The following is a 27124-nucleotide window of genomic DNA, read 5'->3' on the forward strand; positions in this document are numbered from 1 at the left end:
GCAATGAATCTGTGTATTCAACAAGGCATGGTAGCTTCTATGCTATAAGATGATATTTACATTTTCATAGCTTGAGTGCTTCATTAATACTGGAAGAAATGGGTCTTCTCTGCTGGTCCAGTGGCTAAGAAATCATCTACCAATGCAGGGGAGATGGGTTCCATCCCTGCTCCAGGAAGATTCTACATGCCGTGGGGCAACTAAGCCTGCACTGTGTAACTATCTACCAAAACCTATGTGCCCTAGAGCCCATGTTCTGCAACAAGAGAAGCCATTGCAATGAGAAGCCATGCACCACAACTAGGCGCAACTGGAGGAAGGCTGTGCACAGCGATGAAGACCCAGAGTAGTCAACAATAAATAAGCAAAATTTTGAAAAGATATTCGAAGAGCCTCCTGTTCCGCTATGCCCTATTTGAACTGGTGGACCAACAGATAAGACCAGACTGCCTTACCTCAACTTGCGTTCTCAGTACCAGCAACTGTGGTAGGAACATCCTTAGTGCTGAGACAGTGTGTATTTGATGGAGAAACGAATGGATGAAGAGGAAGAACAGAGGAAATCATGTTTATATTAGTATCAAAAGATCATTTGCATCAACCCAGGAAATAAGTGCTTAGGGTTAAAGAGAAGATTTCAGGCCTCCCAACTCCAGCAGAATGACCTAAAGGTCTAACTAACACTCCTGGTCTCCATGAGACCTTTCCAGGAGATGCCAGTCCACAACAACTACTGTCTTTTTCTCTCAATTTGCATCACACCTCTATCCTTTTCATCACTCTAGCAGCAAACGTTCTTTTCACTCTCTATATTACAAAGGTTACCTTTATAAGCAATGTACTCATGTACAGATGTGAGAGTTGGACCACAAAGAAGGCTGAGTGCCAAAGAACTGACGCTTTCAAACTGTGGTGCTGGAGAAGATACTTGAGAGTCCCTTGGACAGCAAGGAGATCAAACCAGTCAATCCTAAAGGAAATCAACCCTGAATATTCATTGGAAGGACTGATGCTGAAGCTGAGGCTCCAATACTTTGGCCACCTGAGGTGAAGAGCCAACTCACTGGAAAAGACCCTGATGCTGGGAAAGACTGAGGGCAGGAGGAGAAGGGGCCAAGAGAGGATGAGATGGTTGGATGGCATCACTGACTGAATGGACATGAGTTAGAAAATTCTGGGAGACACTGAAGAGCAGGGAAGCCTGGCGTGCTGCAGTCCATGGGGTCAAAAAGAGTTGGACACAACTTAGCGACTGAAAAACAACTACTCTTGATGGGAATTTTCTCTAATTATATTTTCTGGTATACCAATGGACATGTTATACGGTCTTTGATATTACATTTCCATTAACAGGAAACTGAGGTCCAAAGAGGTCAGGTGATGTGTCTGTGTCCACATGTATGTGGCAGTGGATTCCAGTCCAGGATCATCAAGTCCAGAGCAAGTGTGCACATTTTAAAGGGGAGGCATTCAGCTCAACTTTACTGTTTGTCATCTGCTTCTCTGGTGTCTATGGATCTCAACTTACTGCAGAACACATGGTATTTAGACATCTTATTCAGTTACATACTTCCATCTAATGTTCATTTCCAGTATTCTTTGCCCAATTTTCATAAGAATGCATGTTAAATTAGGCTTTTTGAAAATATTTGGGGAAAAACATTTCTTTTCATTCTTATTTTTTTAACTTGTCTTGCGAAACATCTTAGCAAACTTATGTGCAACTTGCAAAAAATACATACCATAATTTACAACATAAAAATGCATCCATTCTTATTTAGAAGCTGGAGTAGCCAGGGTTTACAACAACAGATGAAAAGTTTGCAGTGGGGGTAGGGGAGACTTAAGATGTATCAAATCCTCAGGTCTGCATATTTTATTAATCACAGGCTATGGAGTCAGGAGAAAGGGAGTTCAACACTGGTCTTGTCACCTACTAGCACTCTGATCATCTCAAGTTCCTAATGGTTTCTGGAGTCACAATTTTGCTACCTGAAAAAGGGGGATCATAATCCTTACCCTAATTGGAGTGTTTGGAGAATTAACTATCATATGTAAAGCGTTTGGTGCCCTCCAGGTGCTTCATAAATGTCAAGTCCTTGCCCACTGAGAATGCAAAGAAATGAAAAAGAAAGAATCACCTTTTGTCTAGCTTAAAGAATCCTGGGGTTCATTTACGTTTCAAAAGCAAGGATCTCCCAGGACAAGTCCACTCATGTTGCCCTGCGTCCTATGAAAGATCATCTGGCGGTTCTGTCTGCATCACGCTGGCTTTATTTACACGTTTCAGATTGAACCAGGGGATGTGGCAATAACACAGTTTAGCAAACACAGCATTCCATCTGCTGCTGCTACCAAATTGTCTGGGAAGAGTAATAGTGGCTCATTCAGGAAGAGGAAACTGTTATTACATGTGCTTGTATTTTTCCTTAACATACAAGCCTTCTCATTTATAGAGGGAAATCTGTAATAAAAACAGAGATGGCCACTGGTGTGATTAAACCAATGAACAAGATAATTGCGGCTGCCTGCATATTTTTAGATTCCCACATTTGAGAAAGAATGGGTTTTACGTCTCCATACGAATTTCAGAAAACACCAAGGCATAAATAAAATTCACATGATTTAGGGTCTACTTCATGATCCCTGGGTTGGGAAGATCCCCTGGAGAAGGAAATGGCAACCCATTCCAGTGTTCTTGCCTGGAGTATTCCGCGGACAGAGCCTGGCAGGCTACAGTCCATGGGGTCACAATGAATCAGACACGACTGAGTGCCTAACACTTTCATGAGCAAGTAGGTATCACCATGTAACAGAAGAGATGAAAGCATGGAACTTTCCAGATCCAGAACTCAAATTTCAAAAGGATCCTTTGTTTTATGCTATAGAGAATGATTATAAGAAAAACAATGTAATTATTATAATAATTTTAAGGAAAATTATTACAAATTCCAACTCTGTAACATTAAAATGCATATTATTATATAAAATGTATTGAGTATTCTCTTTTTCATTGACCATTTGCTTACAAAATGTCAAAAAAAAAAAAAAACCCACTGAGTCTTTCAGTTAAGTTTTAGAGACAGCTAAATGAAGAACAAATAATATGCCTGTGCTGCAACATGGTTGTTCTTTAAGAACAAAGCCAATAAATAAATAAATAAATGAATGAATCAGGCAGTGGATTTTTCCCTTCTTCGAGGCTTTGCTGGCTTCCACAATATCTCCAAAGAGCACAGCACTGTAGGTGTAATAAAGTAGCTTTGAGCCTCTAGGAGAGAATTAACACCATCAAAATGAATTTACAGCTAAGAATTCATTATATAATCAGTGTGTTACTTTAAATCTTTCATACATGTTCTGAGTCAAGAAAATCTTTCTCTACTAATTACCTAAGCATAACCAAAGAGATAGTCCTAAAAACTGACCACATCAGGAAAGCTCTTTGTGACATGCTTAAAAATTGAGTAGTATTTGCCACAGGATGCCCAGGATCCCCTAAAGGGAAAGATACAACATTTCTATCTTAGGATCATTCCAATAATGCAAACCATCCAGAGAAAAGATGCAGAAATAGGACTTCAGATTTTAAATGGAAATCTGTTTGGTCTACTTCATCCCACTGAATATTAAAAGCCTGCAATTCGAGAACTTGAAGAATTATAAACATCAGAAATAGACTGAGTGGCATTTAGCAGGGGGGTAAAAAAACCTCTCAGCATCTGTCATAACAAAGAATAAAAAGTAATATTTCTGATATATGCGATTAAAAATTGTCCTCCAGGAATCTGGCTTAATGCACTGGAAACTGTCCTTAAGGTTTCTTCCCATGAGACAAGCCCTGTGTTCATGGACACACACACCCCCTACTTTATGGTACACTATTAAAATGAAGAAAAATCTCTGTCCTCTTTTGGGAGAGTACTTCCTTCTCAGGCAGTATTTTTGCTTTGGGAAACGAATATGAAGCAGACTGGATTTTGAATCAATATCATTTTGAAGCAGTTATAAACTGCTCCCACGACCTGTTCATTACACAAAGTCCTTCCATACTGACTGATCTTTATCAACAGGTTTCTTTGGCCTGCAACAGGATTTTCATCAGGGATCAAACCAGAGGGCTAAAAAAGCAAAAGGAATCAACATCATCAACACGAGGAAGATGTTGATAAAACATACCTCTGAAAAATTGGGAACACTGAGGATAAAATTATTTGGAATTTAGACCGTGGGAAGATTGACTTCCTTAAAAGTTTTTCTGAGCCAACTGACGGGTGCCACAGTGTTACAGGGCCAACAGGCTGATGGTTTTCCCCAACTGTCATCTCATAGGTAAACACACAGTGCCAGCAGCTGCTGGTTTAGCTGTGTGTGCTCTAGCTTTCCTTGAGGTGGGGGGACTGAGGCGCGTAGAAGATAAAATAGTTATCACCTAAGACTCAGCACAAATAGCACCTTTAAGCAGTCCTGACTCACCCAGGCACTGCATCTCTGACACCCAGTGTAGTCTACAAATTTTGACAGAAAGGAGCCATCACAGATACAGGGCAAACACTCCATAAATGTTACCAATAATAATGCGGAAAAACGGGCCAGTGAATTAATAAGGTTTCCCTTGTATCAACATAACACAGTCCAAAATAAACCGGATTTAGATCAGAGGACTGGGTTTGAATCTTGCTCCTGGCTGGGAAATTTTCCAATGCAGTGCTGCATTTCTCTTAACCTGGGTGACTTCATTTACAGATGGGGAAAATAATATCAAATTTAACAGTTTACTTCGAGTACTGAACGAGTTAAAGCACACAGAAACAGTCTGCAAATTGTAAACACTCTACAAATACGAATTATCTAATCATTTAAATAATTCTTACTCAAAACGGTCTCTCTCTTTTTTAACTTTCTGGCTGTGTCCCGCAGCATGTGGGGTCTCACTGGGCCAACGAGGGATTGAACCATACTCCCTTGCAGTGGAAGTGCGGGGTCCTAACCACTGCACTGCCAGGAAGTTCCAAAATGGTCTCATTTTAAATTATTGCTTTTATGTCATTCATTACTTATGCGAAATCACAATTTTTCCCTTGAGAAGAAAGTGGTTTTCCTACCTTTCTATCAAATATTTTGTAAATTATCTGTTAATTACCTCGCAAACTCATTGGTTGATGGGGACTTAGGGCAAAACACACTGAAACAGAGGGGATTTCAATAGGAGACAAGAGGAATGGCTACTATCGTCAGGAAAACAATGACTTGTGGATAACTGAGATACAATGTCCAATGTCTTCTCTATTAGCATAATGTAAAAATTTAAGGCAATGGCAAGATAAATATCCGGATGTATACTCTATAACATCAGAGCCTGTTAAGTAAATTACTTAATAAGAGGATAATCCATATAAATACCATTTACAGTCTGATATGCCATATTTCACAATATTTGGGAGCAACATACAAGGAAAATCTTTACGGTAGGAGTCAAAGAAAGTCCACAAGTTCTGGGTCCACCAGTGAGCCAGAGAGTAGTAGGGTGAATAATGCTTCAATATTAGATTAATAGTATTTCTGGGTTATTTCTGAAGGTAATGAAGCCAAACATCTTAAGGATGGACGTTTGATTTTTAAAAAGTGATCTGAACCAAGTCAATGTGTCAGGGAAAAGACTGTAAGAATAAGGAAGCCAATTCCTTTTAATTCAAAACATGTATAAACGGATAATTAAGAATTGGCTGGAATCCATTTTAATATGAAAGTCTTGGAAGTAAGATGGTATGGTAGGAATGTTAGCAATTAAATCACTTCATCACTGAAAATAATATTAATTCAAATTAAAAGTTACCTCAGAACAACCATTTATTTTATTCCCCTGAAAATTATCCATAACGTTCTCTACAATATGTCCTGTATGTAGACTGTAGATGCCCTGAAAGTATGTGTGTGTGTATTCAACTACTGTTAACTTTTCGAAGATATTATCTGATTTTTCATTTTCTTAAACATGCCACACCATCCTAAAGTACCACAACTTAGTCAGCAGATTAAAAAAAAAAATCACTAATCAAAGTAACTTGCTGTGTTTTGGACATGCTTAGGAAGGCACAAAGGAATCATAAAGAAAACTACTCTCACTATTAAACTGCAAGGAGACTTCCTCCAAGAATGACAGTCTTCCCTGGCTGAGACACTACAGGCCATCTTCTCTTTCTGGGACAAGAAAACACAGGGAACAAGGCACACTGGCCCTGAACAACTTCACCCAAAGGACTACGTAAGTGAACTTACAAGAGCTTCTGAAAGTACACACATTTCCTTCTCTCTCTAAGAAGGCTCTACCTGGGTGGTGGTGAGTGGACTAATCATTTAGGAGGATAAAAAATCGTTTGAAAAACTAGGATTGATGGTTTAAATATACTTAGATTTTAGTATATTTGTGAAATATACTAAAATTTTCATAATTTGTGAAAAGAGGATAGGGATATAATATCTATTCATATTCTTTCATTACAAAATCATCGATCCACAAAAATGTATGTCTCTTATTTTCTTAAAGGAAAAGATCCACATGTTTTTCACCCATAATTGACATGAAAGGAGGATCTTTTCCACCAAACACTGTAAAGCAACTGTGAACTCACTGATAATCTCAAACAGCTGATTCAATCCTATTTCTGACAGCTGAGTTAAAACCAACCAAGCCACAATGCAGGCATCACGAGCAGTGTCTTTATGACAGCAACAGGCAGGGTTTTTTTTCTTTATTATTACATGCCCTTATTATTCTTTCTTCCTGTTGTTAATAGTAAATCCTGAAATATTCTATACAAGTGATTGTTGGGCTGGAAAAAAGAAAGAAACGCTAATGCAAGTATTTATACGTTCTGCAATGAAAACAAGATATTATTGCTTTGCATGACCTTTCCTAAATATGGGATACAGCATTTTACACAATAGTTTCTTGGTTCATGCTTCAATTACTGACCTTTACTGTGTAGCAAATTTAATGCAATTTTCATTGTAATCCATCCGTACAAATAAGGTCCACAAAGAAGAATTTCACATACGGAATCTGATACAAATAGGAAATGTCAGCTGATTGCTGTTGGCTGAACTTAGCCATTATCTGTTTGTTCAGGGGTCCCCAGCAAACTATACTTGTAACAAGCAATTTCTTGCATGGGGCCATCAGGTCTAAGAAAGATTTCCTCTCTTCAAAGTTGAGTTTGTACCTTTAGCTTCCTAAAAGCCAAAAAACTAGTTACCCAAACATTCTACATTGTAACTGAAAGCCCACCGAAGCAAGCAAGGCAAAATTGTGGAGTCTAATTTGGTTTCGAAAAAAATACAGGGCATTAACATGGACTTTTAACAATGAGAAGAAGCGAGAGGCTACGGTGATGTCATTTTACAGCCATCCCTGTTCCGGACAATGAAACGATGACAGACCCCAGACCGTGTCCTGGTCTGTGCAGTGGAGACAGACAGAATATGGGAACATGTCCATCTCCCGAGGAAGCTGTGCCAAGGGGCCCCCCGGCACGCTTTCATCTTCCACGGTTGTCTGTGATGGTATTTGGTGGGAAGGGATGCTGGCAATTAAGGAGTGTCACTTTCAAGATGGATAGTTTGAGTAGAAAGGAGTTCCCCTCCTCTCCTGGTTTGGAAGGAGACGGCTGGATGTTTATAATTTGTAAACAGTCCATCTCTCACTGGGTGTGTTACAGTTCCCAGAAGCCCGTCTGTCATGTCTAACACACAACAGAAGCCAGAAGGGCGCTGTGGGGAAGCCCCTGGAGTCAGCACTCTGTGGAGGGGCGTGGCCCAGGGCCTCCTTGCTTCAGGGACCAGCTCTGGGTATGGAGGCCGCTCCACATGGAGAAGAAATGATAAAGCCTAATAATCTGTAGGTGGAGGTGTGCTCCGGAGGTCTTCCAGTTGGAAGTCCCTCTAGTTAACACATCTCTTAGAGAAGTGACAGGGCAGAGATGTGGAAAAGGGCTGCAGTGCGCCAGTCTCCCCCTCCCAACAGAAGGCCTGTGTTCAGCAGAAGAGGTCTAAACAGAGACCAACCTTTCACTTCAGACCTGTGGCTTCAGAAGTTCACTCGCTAAGTCGTGTCCCACTCGTTGCAACAGGGCCTGCAGCACGCCGGGCCTCCTTCATGGAGCACAGCCCTGTGGTGGCGAAGGGCTTGTGGAGCTCAATGAAGCTATGAGCCATGCCGTGTAGGGCCACCCAGGATGGACGAGTCACAGCAGGGAGTTCTGACAAAACGTGGTCCATTGGAGGACCCATCAACAGTATAAAAAGGCAAAAGGAAGTTTCCACAGGAGTATGAAATTGAGGAGGCAAAAGAAACAAGGCCATATAGGGCTATTAAAGGCCCTACAGATGTACTACAACCAATCAAAGTATCTCAAGAATGGAACTGCCCTAGAGGAGACGTGGAGACCCCAGTGCCAACATCCTCAGTGTGAGTGGGCTGACCTATCTGCTCTGAGGAGGGCCATGCTTAGTTAGAGGACTGCAAGAGCTCCCAGGTTCATCCATGTAGATCACAGCCCACGCGGTTTTCCCTCCACACCCCCAGAGAGTCCTTAAGGTACCACAATGGAAAGTTAGATCAGGCCAACCACTGCTCTAAACTTTCATGGCTGATATTTTTTAACTGTTTTTGTTTGGCTGTACTGGGTCTTCCCTGTGGCATGTGGGATCTCTGATCTTCACTGCAGCACGTGAGATCTATAGTTGCAGCACATACAAACTCTGAGATGTGGCATGTGGGATCTAGTCCCCTGACCAGGGACTGAACCTGGGGCCCCTGCATTGGGAGCTTGGAATCCCTTCATGGATGACTTTATTACCTTCCTGTTTACTCAACCCACTCTTTCATGGATCACCTTCTTGTTGGATTTCTTCTCTCTTAGAGGGGATAAAGCCCCACAGTCACAATGCTCTCTCTAGGGTGGGTGATGTCTTCGTTCCTAGGTGCCTTGTTTATACAGACTTGGCCAGAGAGAAAGAGATCTTCCTCACTCCCAACCTTTGGTTAATAAAATTGATGATTACTCCTTGTGTAGCTTTAAAGTAATTTCATTAAAGATTGAAGGCAGGACGAAAAGGGGATGACAAGAGGAGACGGTTGGATGGTATCACCGACGCGATGGACATGAGTTTGAACAAGCTCCTGGAGTTGGTGATGGACAGGGAGGCCTGGTGTGCTTGCAGTCCATGGGGGTCGCAGAGTCGGACATGACTGAGCGACTGAACTGAACCGTGTCTCCTTTAGTGAAACGTGTCTCCTAAGGCACATTAATTTAGCTGTGGCTACTTTTTGAAACAACATTTATTTCTGGCTGCACTGAGTCTTCACTGCGGTGGCTTCCCTTGCTGCAAAGCACAGGCTCCAGAGAGCAGGGTCAGTAGTTGCAGCACGCGGGCTTCTGAAACATGCGGAATATTCCTGGACCAGGGATTGAACCCAGCGTTGGCAGGCAGATTCTTCACCACTGAGCTACCAGGGAAGTACCTAGCTTTGACTATTCTTAATGTTCAAGGATTTACATCACTCAGAAGCCACTCACGTCAGATCATCAAGAAGAAAGTTGCATCATGGGACTTTCATTCTTGAAAGGGTCCCGATTCTCTTTTTAAAAAGTCACACTTTATTAGTTTGCTCTTAATGATCATTTTAGCACGACAAGTAAGATTTACTTTGTAATCTGCCCAACTTCCTTCAAATGGGCAAAACCATCCTGCTCGCTCGATGGATTTTAAGGCTGTGTCATGAACTTGGTGTTTTTGTTCATTTCTGTTCACTGCACATTTTATATCGGACCCTTAACTTTTCCGGTTCCCTCTCTTGCCTCTCTCCTCTCCTGTCAACCTTCTACACACTACCGCCCAGAGCCCTGCAGACCTACAAGATCTAGGGGCCTGGGCGACTGTGAACCTAGTAGCATCTCATTTGGCATTTTACTTTTTTTTTTTCCGTTTTATTCCAGAAGGTTTGTCTGAAAGCGTAATGACAACAAAGCAGCAGATTTGAGAGATTCTCCCAGGAGGAAAGAAAGGACAGATGTACCCAGACGTAGAGCCGAAAACGATGCCAGCAACAGCTGGGCAGGTGACAGATCCTGAGGCGGGTGACCCATCCCGCAGAGTGCAGACGTGAGCCTCAAGGAACAGCGACTGCACGTGATTTACTTCTGACTTCCTGGACTACCTTTTTCATCCACCAAGGGAAAGGCTAAACTTTGCCTCAAATGACAGGCCTCCTGGTTAACATTTCAGTTACTCCTTGTATTGCACCTCTTTTCATCTTCACTTAAAACTTGAAAAGAGGTAACTTTTACCCATTATGAGAATTCGATCACTATATTGGTTACCCTGCAGTAGTAAAACGATACAACAGAGCTTGGCTCAGTCGGCTGGAATGCCATCTAGCATTCCTGCAGCGTTTCTTGCCCTTTCTGGAGTACACCCACCTTGTCATCTTCATCGTCCTCCTCATCCACATCAGGGCTCTCCTACAAGGAAAACCCACAATGTGTAAATAAAACATCAACTGAAATGACCAAGTACAAACACATGCATACCCAGGCTTCAAGTTTTCCTACATCATTGAAATACTTGTCTTTTTGAAACACATTGTACCCTCTTAAAAAAGGACCCTTTTAAAGTTAAAGGATGCTGAAATAAGACTGTAAACGATATGCATAATCTACATAAAACTGTTAACTATAAATAAAGCTATTAGGCGAGTGCCCTTTGAAAGCAGCCAGCTTTAAAAACCGCATTGCCGAGTTGTACCTTCTGTAAACAGTTTTGTTCTTATTCTTGACAAATGAACCAGCTGCTGGGTTAAGGCTGAGAACACCATACTCCGTTTGTGCTGGGCTCATTGCTATAATGACCGCACTTTTCCTCTGGGGCCATTACCGAAACATTAGACAGTAGAAAATGCATTAGTCTGAATGTAATCAATCTCAAGAATAAGATACAGGTTTCTATACAGTATTATTGTTTTCCTTGGGCTCTGGAGTTGGGGGGGTGGCGCAGATGAGGGAAGGAAACTCCAGGTTCAGATCTGGGCTAAAGGCGGGGCCTGCAGCACTAGCAGCGCTGCACACGGAGGCTTGCCCAAATTCGTTTTGAAATCCTGGCTAGTTAATGGGTACATCTGAATCATATTACTGCTACATTTAAAAGCTAACATGTGTTGGTACACAATCCAATGATTTGGGAGCTCTGAAAGAACGCTGGGTATATCAGAAAGCTCAGGTCTATTTTCAGTGTAAACACTTACCTTTCTACTTAACCTTGCAAAGCTCAGGCATAACAAGTTAGCTGCCATTGTCTCAACAGAAAAAAGAATGGTCAACATCTTGCTTGTACAAGGGAGTAACTCTGAAGTATCACTACTCTGCTGTCCTCCATAAACCACTGAGTAATTTCTTCAGGCAGGGCTGGTACTTAATTACCTCCTAGAATTCCTACAAATGTCACCGAGCAGTCTGTGGAATGCTTACTGATACTGGAGAACTAACCTATTCAATAAGCATGTTCCATGAGAGCAAATGGATAACAAAGGATAAAAATGAATACAATGAAAACCTGCTATGGGGGGAAAGAACTCTGTAATTAGGAGTCAGACGTCTTCATCTGAGACAAAGTCTTCAGCCAGAGACCTTGATCCAGTACTGTTTTGCTGTGTGACTTTGGGCAAATCACTCTGCCACTCTGAACCTTAGTTCCATCAAGCATGAAATGAAAATAGTAGTTCTTGACTCCTTCAGGGTTATGTTACCAAGTTTAAAACAGATAATGAATTACAAAATGTTTAGTGAAGTAAAAAGTTTCATACACACACACACACACACATATATATATATATACACATTTATACACATATCCACACAAGAACACTTATGTACCCATATTTACTTACACACACACACACACACACACACAAGGACTGTAGCTTGCCAGACTCCTCTGTCCATGGGATTCTCTAGGCAAGAATACTGGGGTGGGTTATGTGCCCTCCTCCAGGGGATCTTCCCAATTCAGGGACTGAACCCAGGTCTCTCACGTCTCCTGCCTTGGCAGGTGGGTTCTTTACCAATAGCACCATCTGGGAAGCCCATACAGATGTATCAGAGTGGAAGTATAGTCACTCAGTGGTGTCTGACTCTTTCGCGACCCCACAGACTGTAGTCCGCCAGGCTCCTCTGTCCATGGAATTTTCTAGGCAAGAATCCTGGAGTGGATTGCCATTTCCTTCTCCAAGGCATCTTCCTGACCCAGGGATCAAACCTGGGTCTCTCACACTACAGGTAGATTCTTTACCATCTGAGCCATGAGGAAAGTCCATACCTGCCTACAAATACACACATACACACACACACACACACACACACACACACACACACACACACACACACGCTATAAACAGGTACATCATATATATAGCTGGAAACCTGACTAAAATTATAAAAATGTTATAGACACAGCACTTTTACAACAGATGTTGTAAAACGCTTCTTCATTTGTAGCTCCATGAAACTTAATCCTTACATAAACTTGTATTTTAAGGCTATTTGTTTGTTAGTTGGTTCTAGCATCTTCAGGTGCCTCATTATTGATACAAGCACATGCTTACTGAACTACAATGATCAAAAACCAAACAGAATTTTGAGTTTGTCTGACGTTTTACTCTGTGTTTTATACTCATTTCCCACCACCCCAAATGAAACCAGAAACATGCCTTAAATATCTGTTATTTCAGAGACAATTATTTTCCAATAATCAGAATATTATAAGGAAAAATGGGTGAAGACGGTCAGCTTTTGAGTCTTAGAAAACCCAACATGGAGGTCATTTTTTTCTAAAGGATGTTACCAAGTCCCAAGATCTTTGACTTGTTTTGACAACTTGGTTCTTGAACCTGCAATAACAAGCTTATATCACAAAGCAAGTCTACACATACAAGTTCCTTCTAATAAAGAGCAGAAAAAGATTGTATGAGCTAGAATAAGAGGGGTAAGGGAGGGAGAGACGGAGAAAAAGTAAGAAAAGTAGATGTGGGGGAATGTCATGGAGAAGAGGCCCTGCCTGTGTTTCCTTTAACACCACAGTGAGCTTGAGAATTGCAGGAAAAACCTGGGCACTTGAGCACAGAGGGGGGCCCATGCCCACCCACTCTCTGACTTTCCTAGAAGAGAGCCAGCCTCAGCGGATCCCCTGACGCCTTAGGCTAGAGAATACTGCACAGGAGAACTATCTGGGGAGGTCTGAGACACCTTCCACTTGTGTTTCCCTGAAGGGACTCAAGAAGCCACCAAAAGCTTGTTCTGCATGTGTGCGTGCTAAGTCGATTCAGTCATGTCCAACTCTGTAACCCTGTGGACTGTAGCCCACCAGGCTCCTCTGTCCATGGGATTTTCTAGGCAAGAATACTGGAGTGGGTTGCCATGCCCTCCTCCAGGATATCTTTACGACCCAGGGATCAAACCTGCTTCATTTATGTCTCCTGCGTTGGCAGGTGGGTTCTTTACCACTAGTACCACCTGGGAAGTGGAGAATCTTATTCCCAGGAACTCTATGGAGAACCAGATGGACACCCAGACAGGTGCTGCCTGCCTGGAAATGCTGACGAAAAACCAGATGGCTCACTCATGCTAAGGAGGCAGGCCCAGACACAGGAACATAGACGCTCTAGAAGGAAGACTCCAGATTACACGTGATGAATATCTTCTCTGTACCATGAACACACGAGCAGTGTTGGTCCTCCTGTCTCAAATGTGGTGGATCAGATCATGCTTTGGTGGCGGTGGTTTACTGCTAACACATTTTCTTTTCTAATCAAATGTCGGAATTATTGGAACCTGTGCTCACCTGGCTGTCCTGGATGCTGCCCACCTTCCCTCTCGTGGGTCCGATGGAATTGTAGACAAAGAGCAGCAATAGAGCCAGAGGGATCATGTAGAGTTCAAAATTCCAGACAGCGACTAGAAACACCTGATTGGAAGACAAAGAGCAAATGATTTCTTGCAGAAATAATATGGGAACAATCCTCAGCTCCTACTCACTGACTTAAGGAGATCAAACCCAGGATTCTCTGTATAGTTCCAAGTAGATTAAAATACACACACACACACACACACACACACACACACACACACACGATCATTAGCACAGTTTTAGAACTAGTAGCAGAATAAGGAAGGCGGAGAAATGAGCTGGCCCATCACACTCTGGAATAGAGTTCCCATATTTGGAAACCTCATTACTCTACCAACCTCATTTAGTTTTTTGCTGCTGGATTTGGCATACCAGAATATAGGCAAAGTACACAGCATGGAAAATCCAAAGGTCACTAAGAGGCTACAGGCCAAATTTTACCAAGAGTGAGATTTATCTGAACCAGGGCCGTGTGCTGTGCTCAGTGGCTCAGCTGTGTCCGATTCTTTGCGCCTCCATGGACTGTAGCCCACCAGGGCTCTGTCCATGGGATTTCCCAGGCAAGAATTCTGGAGTGGGTTGCCATTTCCTCCTCCAGGGGATCTTCCCAACCCCAGGATCTAACCCCTGTCTCTTGTATCTCCTCCATTGGCAGGTGGATTCTTTATTACCACTGCCACCAGGAAGCCCCAGAGGGAATGATTCCTTTTCAAGCAGGCTGCCAGTGCAGAAAAATTCAAATACTTTGGATAAAAACTTTAGTTTTCTGAAGTCTCTTTAAATTTTTTAAAAAAATTTGATTGAAACATAGCTGATTTACAATGCTATATTAATTTCTTCTGTACAACAAAATGACTCAGTTATACACATATATATTCTTTTTTCATATTCTGTTCCCTTATGATTTGCCACAGAATATTGAATATAGTTCTCTGTGTTATACAGTATGACACTGTTGTTTATTCATAAAAATCTTAAAATCTTCCAATTTTGAGGGTAGATAGCCACAAGAAAATGATGATCAGTGTGAATCTTTAACACTTGAGGAGACCTAAGCTTTCTGTTAGAAATAAACAGTGTCTAAATTTTGAGATCATTCTGGAACTTTTTAATACTACATTTTATAGATCTGTTGATGGTATACATAAATCAAGTATATTCATTTCACATGGTATATGGTACCCCATTACAATGAATGTTTTGCCATTTTTCCATTATATTCTCTTATCAACGAAGACTTAGGATGAAACAGTGGTTTTATTTTTTTTTTTTAATGCAGTCAAATATATTAACCTTCAACTTGAGGATTTTTGCCTTTAATATTCAGTGTTCTACTTAAGAAATCTATGGTACCATGAGGTGATAAAGTGATTTCTTGTCTCTTCTTGCAAAAGATAAGCATGTGAGAGTGTGTGTATGTTTCTTCTCTTGGTTTATAGTTGGAAACAAGCACCCAATTTGAACTTCATCCTCATAGCTGATTTACAATGCTGTATTAGTTTCAGGTATATGGCAAAGTGATTCCGTAATATACATATATATTTTTTTTTCCAGATTCTTTTTCCTTATAGGTTATTATAAGATATTGAGTATAGTCAGCTTTTAGGATTGGATTACTGAAGGGCTCCCTGCTTTGCTCACTGATTCATCAGCTTCCCATATGACTGTTGTCTACAGACCCTCTGAGTAAGTGTTAGTTGCTCAGTCATGTCTGACTCTTTGCAACCCCATGGACTGCAGCCCACCAGGCTCCTGTGTCCATGAGATTTTCCAGGCAAGGATAATGGAGTGGGTTGCCACTTCCTTCTCCAAGGGATCTTCTTGACCCAGTAATCGAACCCGGGTCTCCATACTGTAGGCAGATTCTTTACCGCCTGAGCTACAAGGGAATCCCTATAGACCCTCTAATCCCTTCTACTGAATTACATTACTGTTCTTTCACAGCGGTCTTGCCTGGTGAATCCCACGGACAGAGGAGCCCTGTGGGCTACAGTTCATGGGGTCGCAAAGAGCTAGACACAACTCAGTGACTAACGTTTTCACTTTCAGTAATCAGATGGTATCTGAGAGCATAAGTCGATATTATTTCACTTTCAAAATTATCTCGGATTGTTCTTTGACTGTATCCTTCCACACGGATTTAAAAATCAGTTTGTAACATTCTACAAAATTCTTGGTGAAATTTTATTGGAAGAGCCTTTAACATACTTATCAATTTGAAGAGAACTGACATCCTGCTATTGACCTTCTGAATTATAAGGAATGTTTATTTCTCCATATACTCAGGACTTCATCTTTTTTTACATAATGATTCTGCATATGTTTTATTATTTTTTGGAAAGTAATTTAAGAGTTTTGATACTATTATAAATGGGATGATTTTCAAATTTATATTCTTTAGTTGGTTACTTACTTCTAGTTACAGAACACTGATTTATATGTTTTTCACATTATTTCTGAGCCCTCTTATTACTTGTAGGGAATTGAAAATACATCATTTTGGAGATCTGGTGTGTAAAATCCTAAAACTGTAAATTATGACATTTTCCTTTAGCATCCCAATCTATATGTTATTTATATTTTCTTTTAGTGCTAAACCTCTATGCATTTTTTAATGAGTAAGTATAGAATTTTTGAAATACATTACTGATACCTTCTAGTATATTAACTGGATGGGCTTTAACAACTTTATTATTTCATAATATATATATTCCTCTAATTTTCTAGGTGTTTAAAGGTTTCTTTTTATTTTTTTGTCGTTCTTCTGTTTTATTATGAACAACACAGAGAAAAGTTGAGAAAATAGTACAGCAATTTCTCTACTATGTAAAACTAGTAATTTTCTTCATTGTTACCTATTTCCCTTTCCCTGTTCTTAAAGTTCTTTTAAGATTAGAGGTTTTAATTATATTCTAAAGGGTTACTATTTCTTAATGTCTATCTTTTGGATAAGTAGAATTTTATTGTTCTTTCAAATTGCATAATATAATTTCAAGTAAAAAGAGGCTGACTTAAAACTACCGAGAAAAAAATAGGAAACAACATATTTTTATTTTCTTCATTATCAACTATTTATATAACGTCTTCAACACAATTACTTTTACATGAACTGAAACTAGAGGGATGTCTGTGTTAGACAAACACCTCATTTATCATATTTGTCTTCCCAGGTATTGGTAAGTAAGCCCAGAAAGTGTTTTACCAAAAAAAAAAAAAAGTCATTTAAATATCACATTCAAAGGACTTGAAATTCTTTAAGAGTGAGAAACTAGTACCTTTAGAAACATTTTTTAAATCAATGCATGAACTAGTACCTTTAGAAACATTTTTAAAATCAATCTGTAATTTTTACTTCTCTAATGATGGATTAAATTCCTTACAACATCATCTAGCAAAAACAGAAACCCTTTAGGACTTGAGGGGAGACAAAGTATTTCAGAGTATGAAACAAAGCTAATAAATTTTTCAGAGGAGTTGAAACCTTGGACAAAGAACTCAGATCTGCATGGGGTCACATGAATAATTTTTGCATCTTTCACTCAGGGAGAGTTGAAGACACAGAGATGGCACCAGTTGGTTAAAACTCTATAGAAAAATCTGCCCGTTTTCTAAATGCCTACGAAGGATGTAGGCAAAGGAGTCAGTGACAGTCAGGGCCACCAGAGAACATACAAGCACACCAGAAGGGAGAGAGCAAAGAAGAAGACCAAATTCTGTATGTAAACTCTGCTATAGTCTCTATCACACACATGGACCAGACTCAAAGGCCTCTGAACCGGGACCAAAGCTGCCACTCATAGCAGGTGTGACTGAATGTTCAGTTTGAGTCTAACAGAAGTAAACACTTTCTTAAAAAACAAAATCAACCTTATCTGAAACAATGTAGGATAATTTAGTGTTTTTACCACATAACCCTCTTAATGTCTAACATACAGTTCAACATCACTTGACATACAAACAGTCAGGAGAATGGAATCATTATCAAGGAGCAGGCAATCAACAGATGTCAAGTTCAAGGTAATGTACATGTTAAAATTATCAGACAAGAACTTCAGACCACCTATTAAAAATATGCTCAGTGAGATGAAGAAAAATGACATCATAATAAATAAGTTAGTAAATAAATACACAAAATAATAAAAGGGAAAATTGTCCAACTAAAAAATCAACATCTCAAACTAAAAAAAAAAAAAATCAGTAAGTATGTTCAGGATCAGAATTAAAAAGAAAAACTTAAGCAACTTGAAGAGATATCAAAACAAATCACCTTATGTGAAAGAGAGAAAATAGTGTGGAAATAAATGAATGGACTATTACTGCTCATTGAATAATTTCAAAAGTTCTAATATAGATATTCAGAATCTCAGAAAAAGAGGGAATTGGAGATATATGTAAATAACTAATGGTTGAACACTTCCCTAGAGAACTTCCAGTAGAATAAATTCAAAGAAAATCAGGCTTAGGCAAATAAATATATGTATATTTATACGTACATATTATATATTAATATACATATATTAGTTGCTCAGTTGTGTCTGACTCTTTGTAACCCCATGGGGTGTAGCCCACCAGGCTCCTCTTTCGATGGAATTCTCCAGGCAAGAAAACTGAAGTGGGTAGCCATCCCCTTCTCCAGAGGATCTTCCTGACCCAGGGGTCAAACCTGCACCTCTTGCATTGGCAGGTGAAAGAACTATTTGCCATAGCTCTTTGGTAAAGAACCTGCCTGCCAGTGCAGGAGATTTAAGAGTATGCAGGTTTGATCGCTGGGTCAGGAAGATCCCCTGGAAGAGGGCATGGCAACCCACTCCAGTATTCTTGCCTGGAGAATCCCATGGACAGAGGAGCCTGGGCGACTACAGTCCACAGGGTCCCACAGAGGCAGACAAGACTGAAGTGACTTAGCATGCATGTATAAATTTATCATAATCACAGTTCTGAAAAACAAAACTAATGAAATTCTGAAACCAACTAAAGATAAATGACACATTATGTACATGAACTTAACAATCTGAATGTTCATGGATTTCACATCAGAAACCATGGAGGCAAGGAGAAGTACAACAGCAATTTTAAAGTGTTAGGTAAAAGCAAAAGCAAAATTGTCAACCCAGGATTCTATATCCAATGACAATATCTTTCAGGAGTGAAGATGAAATAAAGATTCAGATAAGTGAAAATTAAAATAATCTTTCACCAGCATACGTGAACAACAATAAAAGCTAAAGGATTTCTTCAGAATAAGGGAAATGAACCCTAATGGAACTCCAACTTTGGGAAGAAATGAAGAACATCAGAAATGGTAGACACATAGGTAAATATACAAGACAAGTTTTTCTTTTATTTCCTTTAGAACTCATATGATTGTTTAAAGCTATGCTTATAGCATCCTGGTGGTGTTTATACTGTATTTAGATGTAATACAAGACATATGAAAACTGAAATAAAAAGGAGGGTAGGGATAGGTGGACAGATGGAGTTAGATGAGTTGCAATATTTCTATGTTTTAGGTGAAATGATAGAATTTTAACCCCAAATTAGGTGTCAAAAGTTAAGTGGAAATTACACACACACACACAAACACTCAAACATACTTGCACACCTGTATTTAATCTCTAGAACAATCACCAAAGAACAAGCAGAGAATAGATAAAAACTCAACAGATGAATTAAAACAGAATTCTAAAAGATGAGAAGATGGAAACAGGAATAAGAAATGTAGACCATTCTATTGGAGGGAATGTTTGACAACTAATTTTATGAAGCCAGCTGTACCCTGATATGAAACACTGACAAAACCATTAAGACAAAATAAATTATAGGCAAATATGCAACAGAACAAAGATGAAAGAATCCTTATGAAAATATAGCAAATCAAATCAAGAAATAAATGGATAAGAAAGCTTTGGTACATGTACACAATGGAGTATTACTCAGCCGTTAAAAAGAATTCATTTGAATCAGTTCTAATGAGATGGATGAAACTGGAGCCGATTATACAGAGTGAAGTAAGCCAGAAAGAAAAACACCAATACAGTATACTAACACATATATATGGAATTTAGAAAGATGGCAATGATGACCCTGTATGCAAGACAGGAAAAAAGACACAGCTGTGTATAACGGACTTTTGGACGCAGAGAGAGAGGGAGAGGGCGGGATGATTTGGGAGAATGGCATTCTATCATGTATACTATCATGTAAGAATTGAATCGCCAGTCTATGTCTGACGCAGGATACAGCATGCTTGGGGCTGGTGCATGGGGATCACCCACAGAGATGTTATGGGGAGGGAGGTGGGAGGGGGTTTCATGTTTGGGAACACATGTAAGAATTAAAGATTTTAAAATTTAATAAAAATAAATAAATAAATAAATAAATGATTAAAAAAAAAAAAAAAGAAATAAATGGTAACACATTGTTTTAGTTGCTAAGTCGTGTCGACTCTTCTGCAACCCCATGGACTGTAGCCCACTAGGTTCTTTGGTCCATGGGATTTCTGAGGCAAGAACACTGGAGTGAGTTGGTATTTCCTTCTCCAGGGATCAAACCCACATCTCCTGCATCGCAGGTGGATTCTTTACCACTGAGCCACTAGGGAAGGCCAAGAAACACAGCAGACAAATACAAAATAATAAAACAGTAACCAAATTTCAATACATCAATAATTACATTGAATGTTACTGGAATAAACACTGCAAGCATAAAAGGTAGAGATGAGAATAGAATGAATATCTCTGTGGCAAAGGAAAAAAAAGTCTTACCTCTTAAACAAGGGAAAATGTAATGAAACATACTGAACAAAATTGAGCAAATGTCTCCATCAAGATATATTCAAAATTAAATGCTTTCACTGTTGAATTCTATCAAACATTCAAAGAAGAAAGAACATTATACTGGAGGGGACATTTCACAATTAATTTAATGAAGCCGGTTTTACCCTGATATGAAACCCTGACAAAGCCATTATGACAAAATAAATTATAGGTAAACATGCAACAGGAACAAAGATGCAAGAATCCTTAAGAAAATAATAACAAATCAAATCAAAAAATACATAAAAAACTTATACTATAGGGTAACCAAGGAGAATATGGCCCAAGAATGTAAGATTGATTTCACATTAAAAACAAATATAATCCACCACATTAACAGAATAAAGGAGGAAAAACATTTAATTATTTCAATAGATGTGGGAAAAAAATTGACAAAAAATTCAACACTATTAACTAGCAATGAATACAAGAAAAATTATCCTGACCTGAGAAAGGACACTTAACAAAAATCTTATAGTTACAGTGTTTGATCATATTTGGCAACAGTTTGTTGTATATAAATTATGCTTTGAGAAGCTGATTTTTAAAAATACATACTAAGAAGAAAACACTCAGGCATGGAGCCATATTAATATGTCTCAAAAACGCACTGAGTGAAAGAAGTCTTATACAAAAAAGAGCATAAACTATATAATTCCACTTAGATCAAGTTACAGAACAGACAAAATGATTCTATGATGAGGATAACTGCACCGTTTCCTTCTAAAATTAGGAACAAGGCAAGGGCATCTGCTCTCACTATCCTATTCAGTACTGAATTATACGTTCTAGCCACTGTAATAAAGGAAAATACATGAAGTAAAAGACCTAAGTATCAGAAAGGATAAAAGCAAAACCATCATTCTTTATAGATGACCTGATTTTTACATAGAAAATGTTATGGAATCTACAAAGCAAATGCTAAAAATAACAATTAAATGCAGCAGTCAGAGAGCATAAAGTTACTTTTTAAAAATCAATTATATTTTTAATACCAGAAGCAAAAATCTGAAAAATAAAACAAGATTTTTCATTTACAGTAGAATCAAAATCCATAAAATACAATGAAATAAAATACACAAAATGAGAGCAAGACCACTACACTGGAAATTATAAAGGATCACTGAGGAACATTATAGGACACCTACAGAGATGTATAGAAATGCCACTAGTTCATGGATTTTGAGACTCGATATTGTTAATATGATAGTTCTCCACAAATTGATCCACAGAAGCAAGCAATCCCAATTTTGAAGAAATTGACAAGCTGCTTCTGAATATTATATATGGGAATATTAAATGACAGACTAGTCAAAGCAATTTAAAAAAATAAAGCTAACAGAGTTTATTATAAATTGATACAGTAATGGAACAGAAAATACAATCAACATATATCAATATATAATTATTTCTAAAAACACTGCCCATTCAAAAAGATACACGTACCCCAATGTTTCCAATGTTCCCTGTAGCACTGTTTACAATAACCAGGACATGGAAGCTACCTAAATGTCTATCAACAGAGGAACAGAAAAAGAAGCTGTACATATATACAACTGAGTATAACTCAGTCATGAAAAGAAACAAAACTGGGTCATTTATCGTGATGTGCATGAACCCAGAGTCTGTCATACAGAGTGAAGTCAGAAAGAGAAAAACAAATATCGCATATTCATGCATATATATGGAGTCTAGGGAAACGGCACTGATGAACCTACTTGCAGGGCAGGAACAGAGACACAGACAGAGAGAAGGGACTTGTGCACACACAAGGGGAAGGTGGGGGTGGGATAAACTGAGAGTCGCCCTGACATTTACACACCACCGTGCATACAAGAGGCAGCTAGTGGGGAGCTGCTGCATACAGAAGGAGCTCATCTCGGCTCTCTGTGATGAGCAAAGCGGTGGGATGGGGGTGCCGGGGTGCGGGTGGGAGCGAGGTCCAAGAGGGAGGGCTATATACAGATATAGCTGATTTACTTTGCTGTACAATAGAAACTAACACAAATTGTAAAGCAATTATACTCTAGTAAAAAAAAAAATAATAAAACATTGCCAAGGTAATTCAATGGGAGAAATGAGAGGTTTTCAACAAATGGCCCTGAAATGACTGAATATATATATGGAAAACAAAAATCACTATTCCTTACCAGACAAAAATTAACTCTAAATAAATCATAATATCTAAAACTAAACACTAAAACTTCAAAACATCTAGGAAAAAATTATGAGAAAAACCTCTAGCATAAGGAGGGGTAAGTCAAAGATTTCTTAGGGCACAAAAAGCAGAACAAAATAATGTAAATAAGTGAAAAAAAATAAACTATTAAAGTTATTCTTTGTTTTCTCTTTGGAAGACACTGTTAAGAAATGAAAAAAGTCACAAAATGGGAGAAAATATTTTCTATACATGTACTGAAAGAGAACATGTATTTGGAATATATAAAAATTACAACAACTTGGTATGAAAACACCTCAATAAAAATTGGCAAAATATTTGATTCCAAAAAATGTGGAATATTACATGACAGTTTCTCAGAAAGTTGTGCATACACCTCTGAGATTCTGGAGTGATTCAAATATCACTCTGGTACATCACAAGAACATACCACAAAGACACAGGGTGGAAGCACAGGTTTCATTTAGAAAGCTGTTGCAATGATCCAGGTTAAAGTTAACTGTGGCTTAGAACCAGGCTCGTAGCAGGGCAATCAGTGAAAAGTGGCCATGTTACTCTATTTAGAAAGTAGACCCAGAGGATTTTCAGACAATTTGAATGAGAAGACAAAAACGGAATCATCAAGGATAATACTAAATTGTGGGGCTTGACAAACTGGAAGCCTGGAAGGGTTCATTAATGGAGATAGAAGTCTGTGGGAAGAGCGGGTTCGGAGAAGGGGGGTCTGAGGCACCTATTAGACATCTGGGTGGAGACAGAGAGTACACAATGGATAGAAGGTTTGGAGTTCAGACAAGGGGCTAAGGCTTGGGACATAAGTTTGCATATTATCAGCATCCAGATGGTGTTTAAAGGTTTCAGAGTAATTTTAACAAGGAAATAATCATTGAGAGAAATGGCTCAGAAGTGTAGTGATCCCTAGGAAAGTACACATTTATGAGTTGCAGAGGATTAAAAGGAATCAGAAAAGGATACTGAGGAGCAGTCAGGGCAAAAGAGATAGTGTAGGAGACTGTGCTGTCCCAGGAAACAAGAAAACAGAGGTCTTTAAAGAGGAGGGCAAAAACAGGTGGCTCAGAGGGTGAAGACTCTGCCTGCAGTGCAGGAGATCCATGTTGGATCCCTGGCTCAGTAAGATCCTCTGCAGGAGGGCAGGCAAACCACTCCAGTATTCTTGCCTCAAGAATCCCATGGACAGAGGAGCCTGAGGGACTACAGTCCATGGGGTCACACAGAGTCGTGACTAATAGACACTTATGAGTGAGTGAGTGAAATGAAATCGTTCAGTCGTGTCCGACTCTTTGGGACCCCATGGACAGTAGCCTGCACCAGGCTCCTCCATCCATGGGATTTTCTACGCAAGAGTACTGGAGTGGGTTGCCATTTCCTGCTCCAGGGAATCTTCCTAAGCCAGGGATCGAACCCAGGTCTCCCACACTGACAGACAGACACTTTACTGTTGAGCTACTGGGGAAGTCCAATACTTAACATTAAATTTCTAAATAAGATGGTCACTGGAAACTGGTCCCTGGTGATTTGAAACGAGCAGTTGACGAGAGTGATAAAACAAAAATCAGATAAAAGTGAGTTTAAGAAAGAATCGAGAACTGTGATTAGAGACAACTCTATGAAAGAGTTTGTTATAAAGGAGAGCAGAGAGGGACTTCCCTGGTGGTCTAGTGGCTAAGACTCTGCACTCCTAATGCAGGGGACCTGCGTTCGATTCCTGGTCAGGGAACTGGATCCCAAACGCTGAAACTAAAGACCCCGCTGGCTACAAGATCATGTGTGCTGTAACTAAAAAAATAGATTATGCACGCCACAACAAAGATCAACAATACTGCATGCTACAACTAAAAGCTAGCACAGCCTAATAAGTAAGAGCAGAGAAACAGGGTGGAAGAGGATGTAGCAGGGACCAGGGGAGAGAGGGAGAAAAAAAAATGATGGTGTAGGAGGCAGAAGAAACAAGAGCTGGAACAATATTTTTGAATCACTGGGTAGTGGTGTGATCCAGTATATGGACAGAGAGTTGGTCATAGGAAGCAACAATTCAGTGATTCATAGTTACAGGACAGAGAGGAGATAACAGGCACAGATGTAGGTAGGGGGAGAGGCAGGCATGACAGGGGCGAGACAGCAGTAAATGGGCACGTGTCAACCACGGTCATGATCTGAGTGAGGACAGGGAGAAGGTATCAGAAAAGTGGGGCAGGAGTCATAAAATACTCAAGAAGAGAGGATAACCGCTCAAAGAAATGTAACAGTCAGGAGGTACTGGCTGTTTTCCTCTACCCAGGCTTACCTGAGGTTTTGCTAATCACGTATAATGAAGGTAGAGAAGGCAAGGAGATTATTTTTAAAATGGACCATGGAGGGCTTCTCTGGTGGCTCAATGGTAAAGAATCCACCGGCCAATGCAGGGTGACACAAGTTCGATCCCTGATGTGGAAAGACCCCACGTGCCTTGGAAAAACTAAGCCCATGTGTCGCAACTACTGAGCCTGTGCTCTCGGGCCGGGGCGTCCACTACTGACCACGTGCCGCAATCACTGAGCCCACGCTCTCAGGCCCCGGAGGTATCCACTACTGACCACGTGCTGCAATCACTGAGCCCGCGCTCTCCGGCCCCGGGGGCGTCCACTACTGACCACGTGCTGCAATCACTGAGCCCGCGCTCTCCGGCCCCGGGGGCGTCCACTACTGACCACGTGCCGCAATTACTGAGCCTGCGCTCTCGGGCCCCGGAGGCGTCCACTACTGACCACGTGCCGCAATCACTGAGCCTGCGCTCTTGGCCCCCGGAGGCGTCCACTGCGGACCACATGCCGCAATCACTGAGCCTGCGCTCTCGGCCCCGGAGGCATCCACTACTGACCACATGCCGCAATCACTGAGCCCGCGCTCTCGGGCCCTGGAGGCGTCCACTACTGACCACATGTGGCAACTACTGAAGCCCGTGTGCCCTGGAGAGAGAGGAGCCACCGCAACGTGAAGCCCACGCACCACAACTAGAGAGTGTCTGCTCTCTGCAACTAACAGAAAAGCCTGCACAGACAACGAAGACCCAGCACAGCCAATACACAAATAAGCTGGTTTAAAAAATGGATCATGGAAACTGGGCTGCATTTTCGCTGAGAAACAACATGAAGTGAAGACGATAAAATATAAACACAACGGTTGTTATTAACTAACAGGTTAAAAACAGAAGAGAACTAACAGAAAGGAAAATTATTGGACTGAGAAATAATTCCAAAGAAGTTCTTCAGAATGTATAGGACAGAAACAAAAATACAGATATATGAGTGGTCAAAGAAGGTCTAAGACAACACCTGATGGGTGTTGAAGGGGCAAAGAATTAATGAGAAATAGGAAAGCAATATATGAAGATAAAACGCCGAGGATTTTCCAGAATTGTTGAAATATATCAAATGGGAAGATCCAAATAAATCCTTGAAGGCAATGGCACCCCACTCCAGTACTCTTGCCTGGAAAATCCCATGGATGAAGAAGCCTGGTAGGCTGCAGTCCATGGGGTCACCAAGAGTCAGACACGACTGAGTGACTTCACTTTCACTTTTCACTTTCATGCATTGGAGAAGGAAATGGCAACCCACTCCGGTGTTCTTGCCTGGAGAATCCCAGGGATGGGAGAGCCTGGTGGGCTGCTGTCTATGGGGCCACACAGAGTCGGACACGACTGAAATGACTTAGCAGCAGCAGCAGGATAAATTAAGAGGTATTAGCGCTTAAAAATATCACGGTAGAACTGAAAAATACTTGGGGAAAAAAGTAGAAACATTTACAAGCAGCTAGAGAGAAAAGACAATTCACCTGTGATGAAAAAGTAATATAAGTGACTATATCTCAATGCAACAAGCAAAACAAGAGAGCAGAAAAACTTAACATATATTCACTTTCAGCTTTCCAATTCAAAAACTTGTACCTAGCAAATTGTCTTAAGAGTAAAGCAGAGACTTTTTCAGAAAAAGCATGAGCCAGCAGTGCTTACTACCTGAAGATTCACTCATGAAAGTACATATAACAGATTTATTTCAAAGACAAAGGAAAACCGTTCCTGATATCAAAAGGCTGAATGTGAGAATCTATGTGCTCAAAAGCAATAGTAAATGTGCACACCAATCTAAATAAACACGGACTTATTAGAAAG

At 40.1% G+C, this 27124-nt stretch overlaps 1 protein-coding gene and 1 non-coding gene across 6 annotated transcripts in view; one reads left to right on the forward strand and one right to left on the reverse strand.

Annotated features, from left to right (window-relative positions):
• Positions 1-27124, reverse strand: part of MCTP2 (multiple C2 and transmembrane domain containing 2) — a 202634-nt gene that overhangs the window by 29519 nt on the left and 145991 nt on the right. For 2 of the 5 annotated variants that reach the window (XM_068991397.1, XM_068991398.1), the window contains exons 17-18: positions 13894-14016; positions 10482-10523 (exon numbers count right to left, since the gene is read on the reverse strand). The exons of 1 other annotated variant lie outside the window; for it this stretch is intronic. In XM_068991397.1, the coding sequence (XP_068847498.1) occupies positions 10482-10523; positions 13894-14016 (165 nt within the window). The remainder of the gene's footprint in view (positions 1-10481; positions 10524-13893; positions 14017-27124) is intronic. 2 more of the 5 variants (XM_068991400.1, XM_068991399.1) reach the window with 2 other exon arrangements.
• TRNAR-CCU (transfer RNA arginine (anticodon CCU)) lies at positions 24619-24691 on the forward strand. The gene has a single exon. It is a non-coding gene; the product is annotated as a tRNA-Arg (tRNA).

The sequence above is a fragment of the Capricornis sumatraensis genome, chromosome 19 (genome assembly GCF_032405125.1).
Source record: "Capricornis sumatraensis isolate serow.1 chromosome 19, serow.2, whole genome shotgun sequence".
NCBI lineage: Eukaryota > Metazoa > Chordata > Mammalia > Artiodactyla > Bovidae > Capricornis > Capricornis sumatraensis.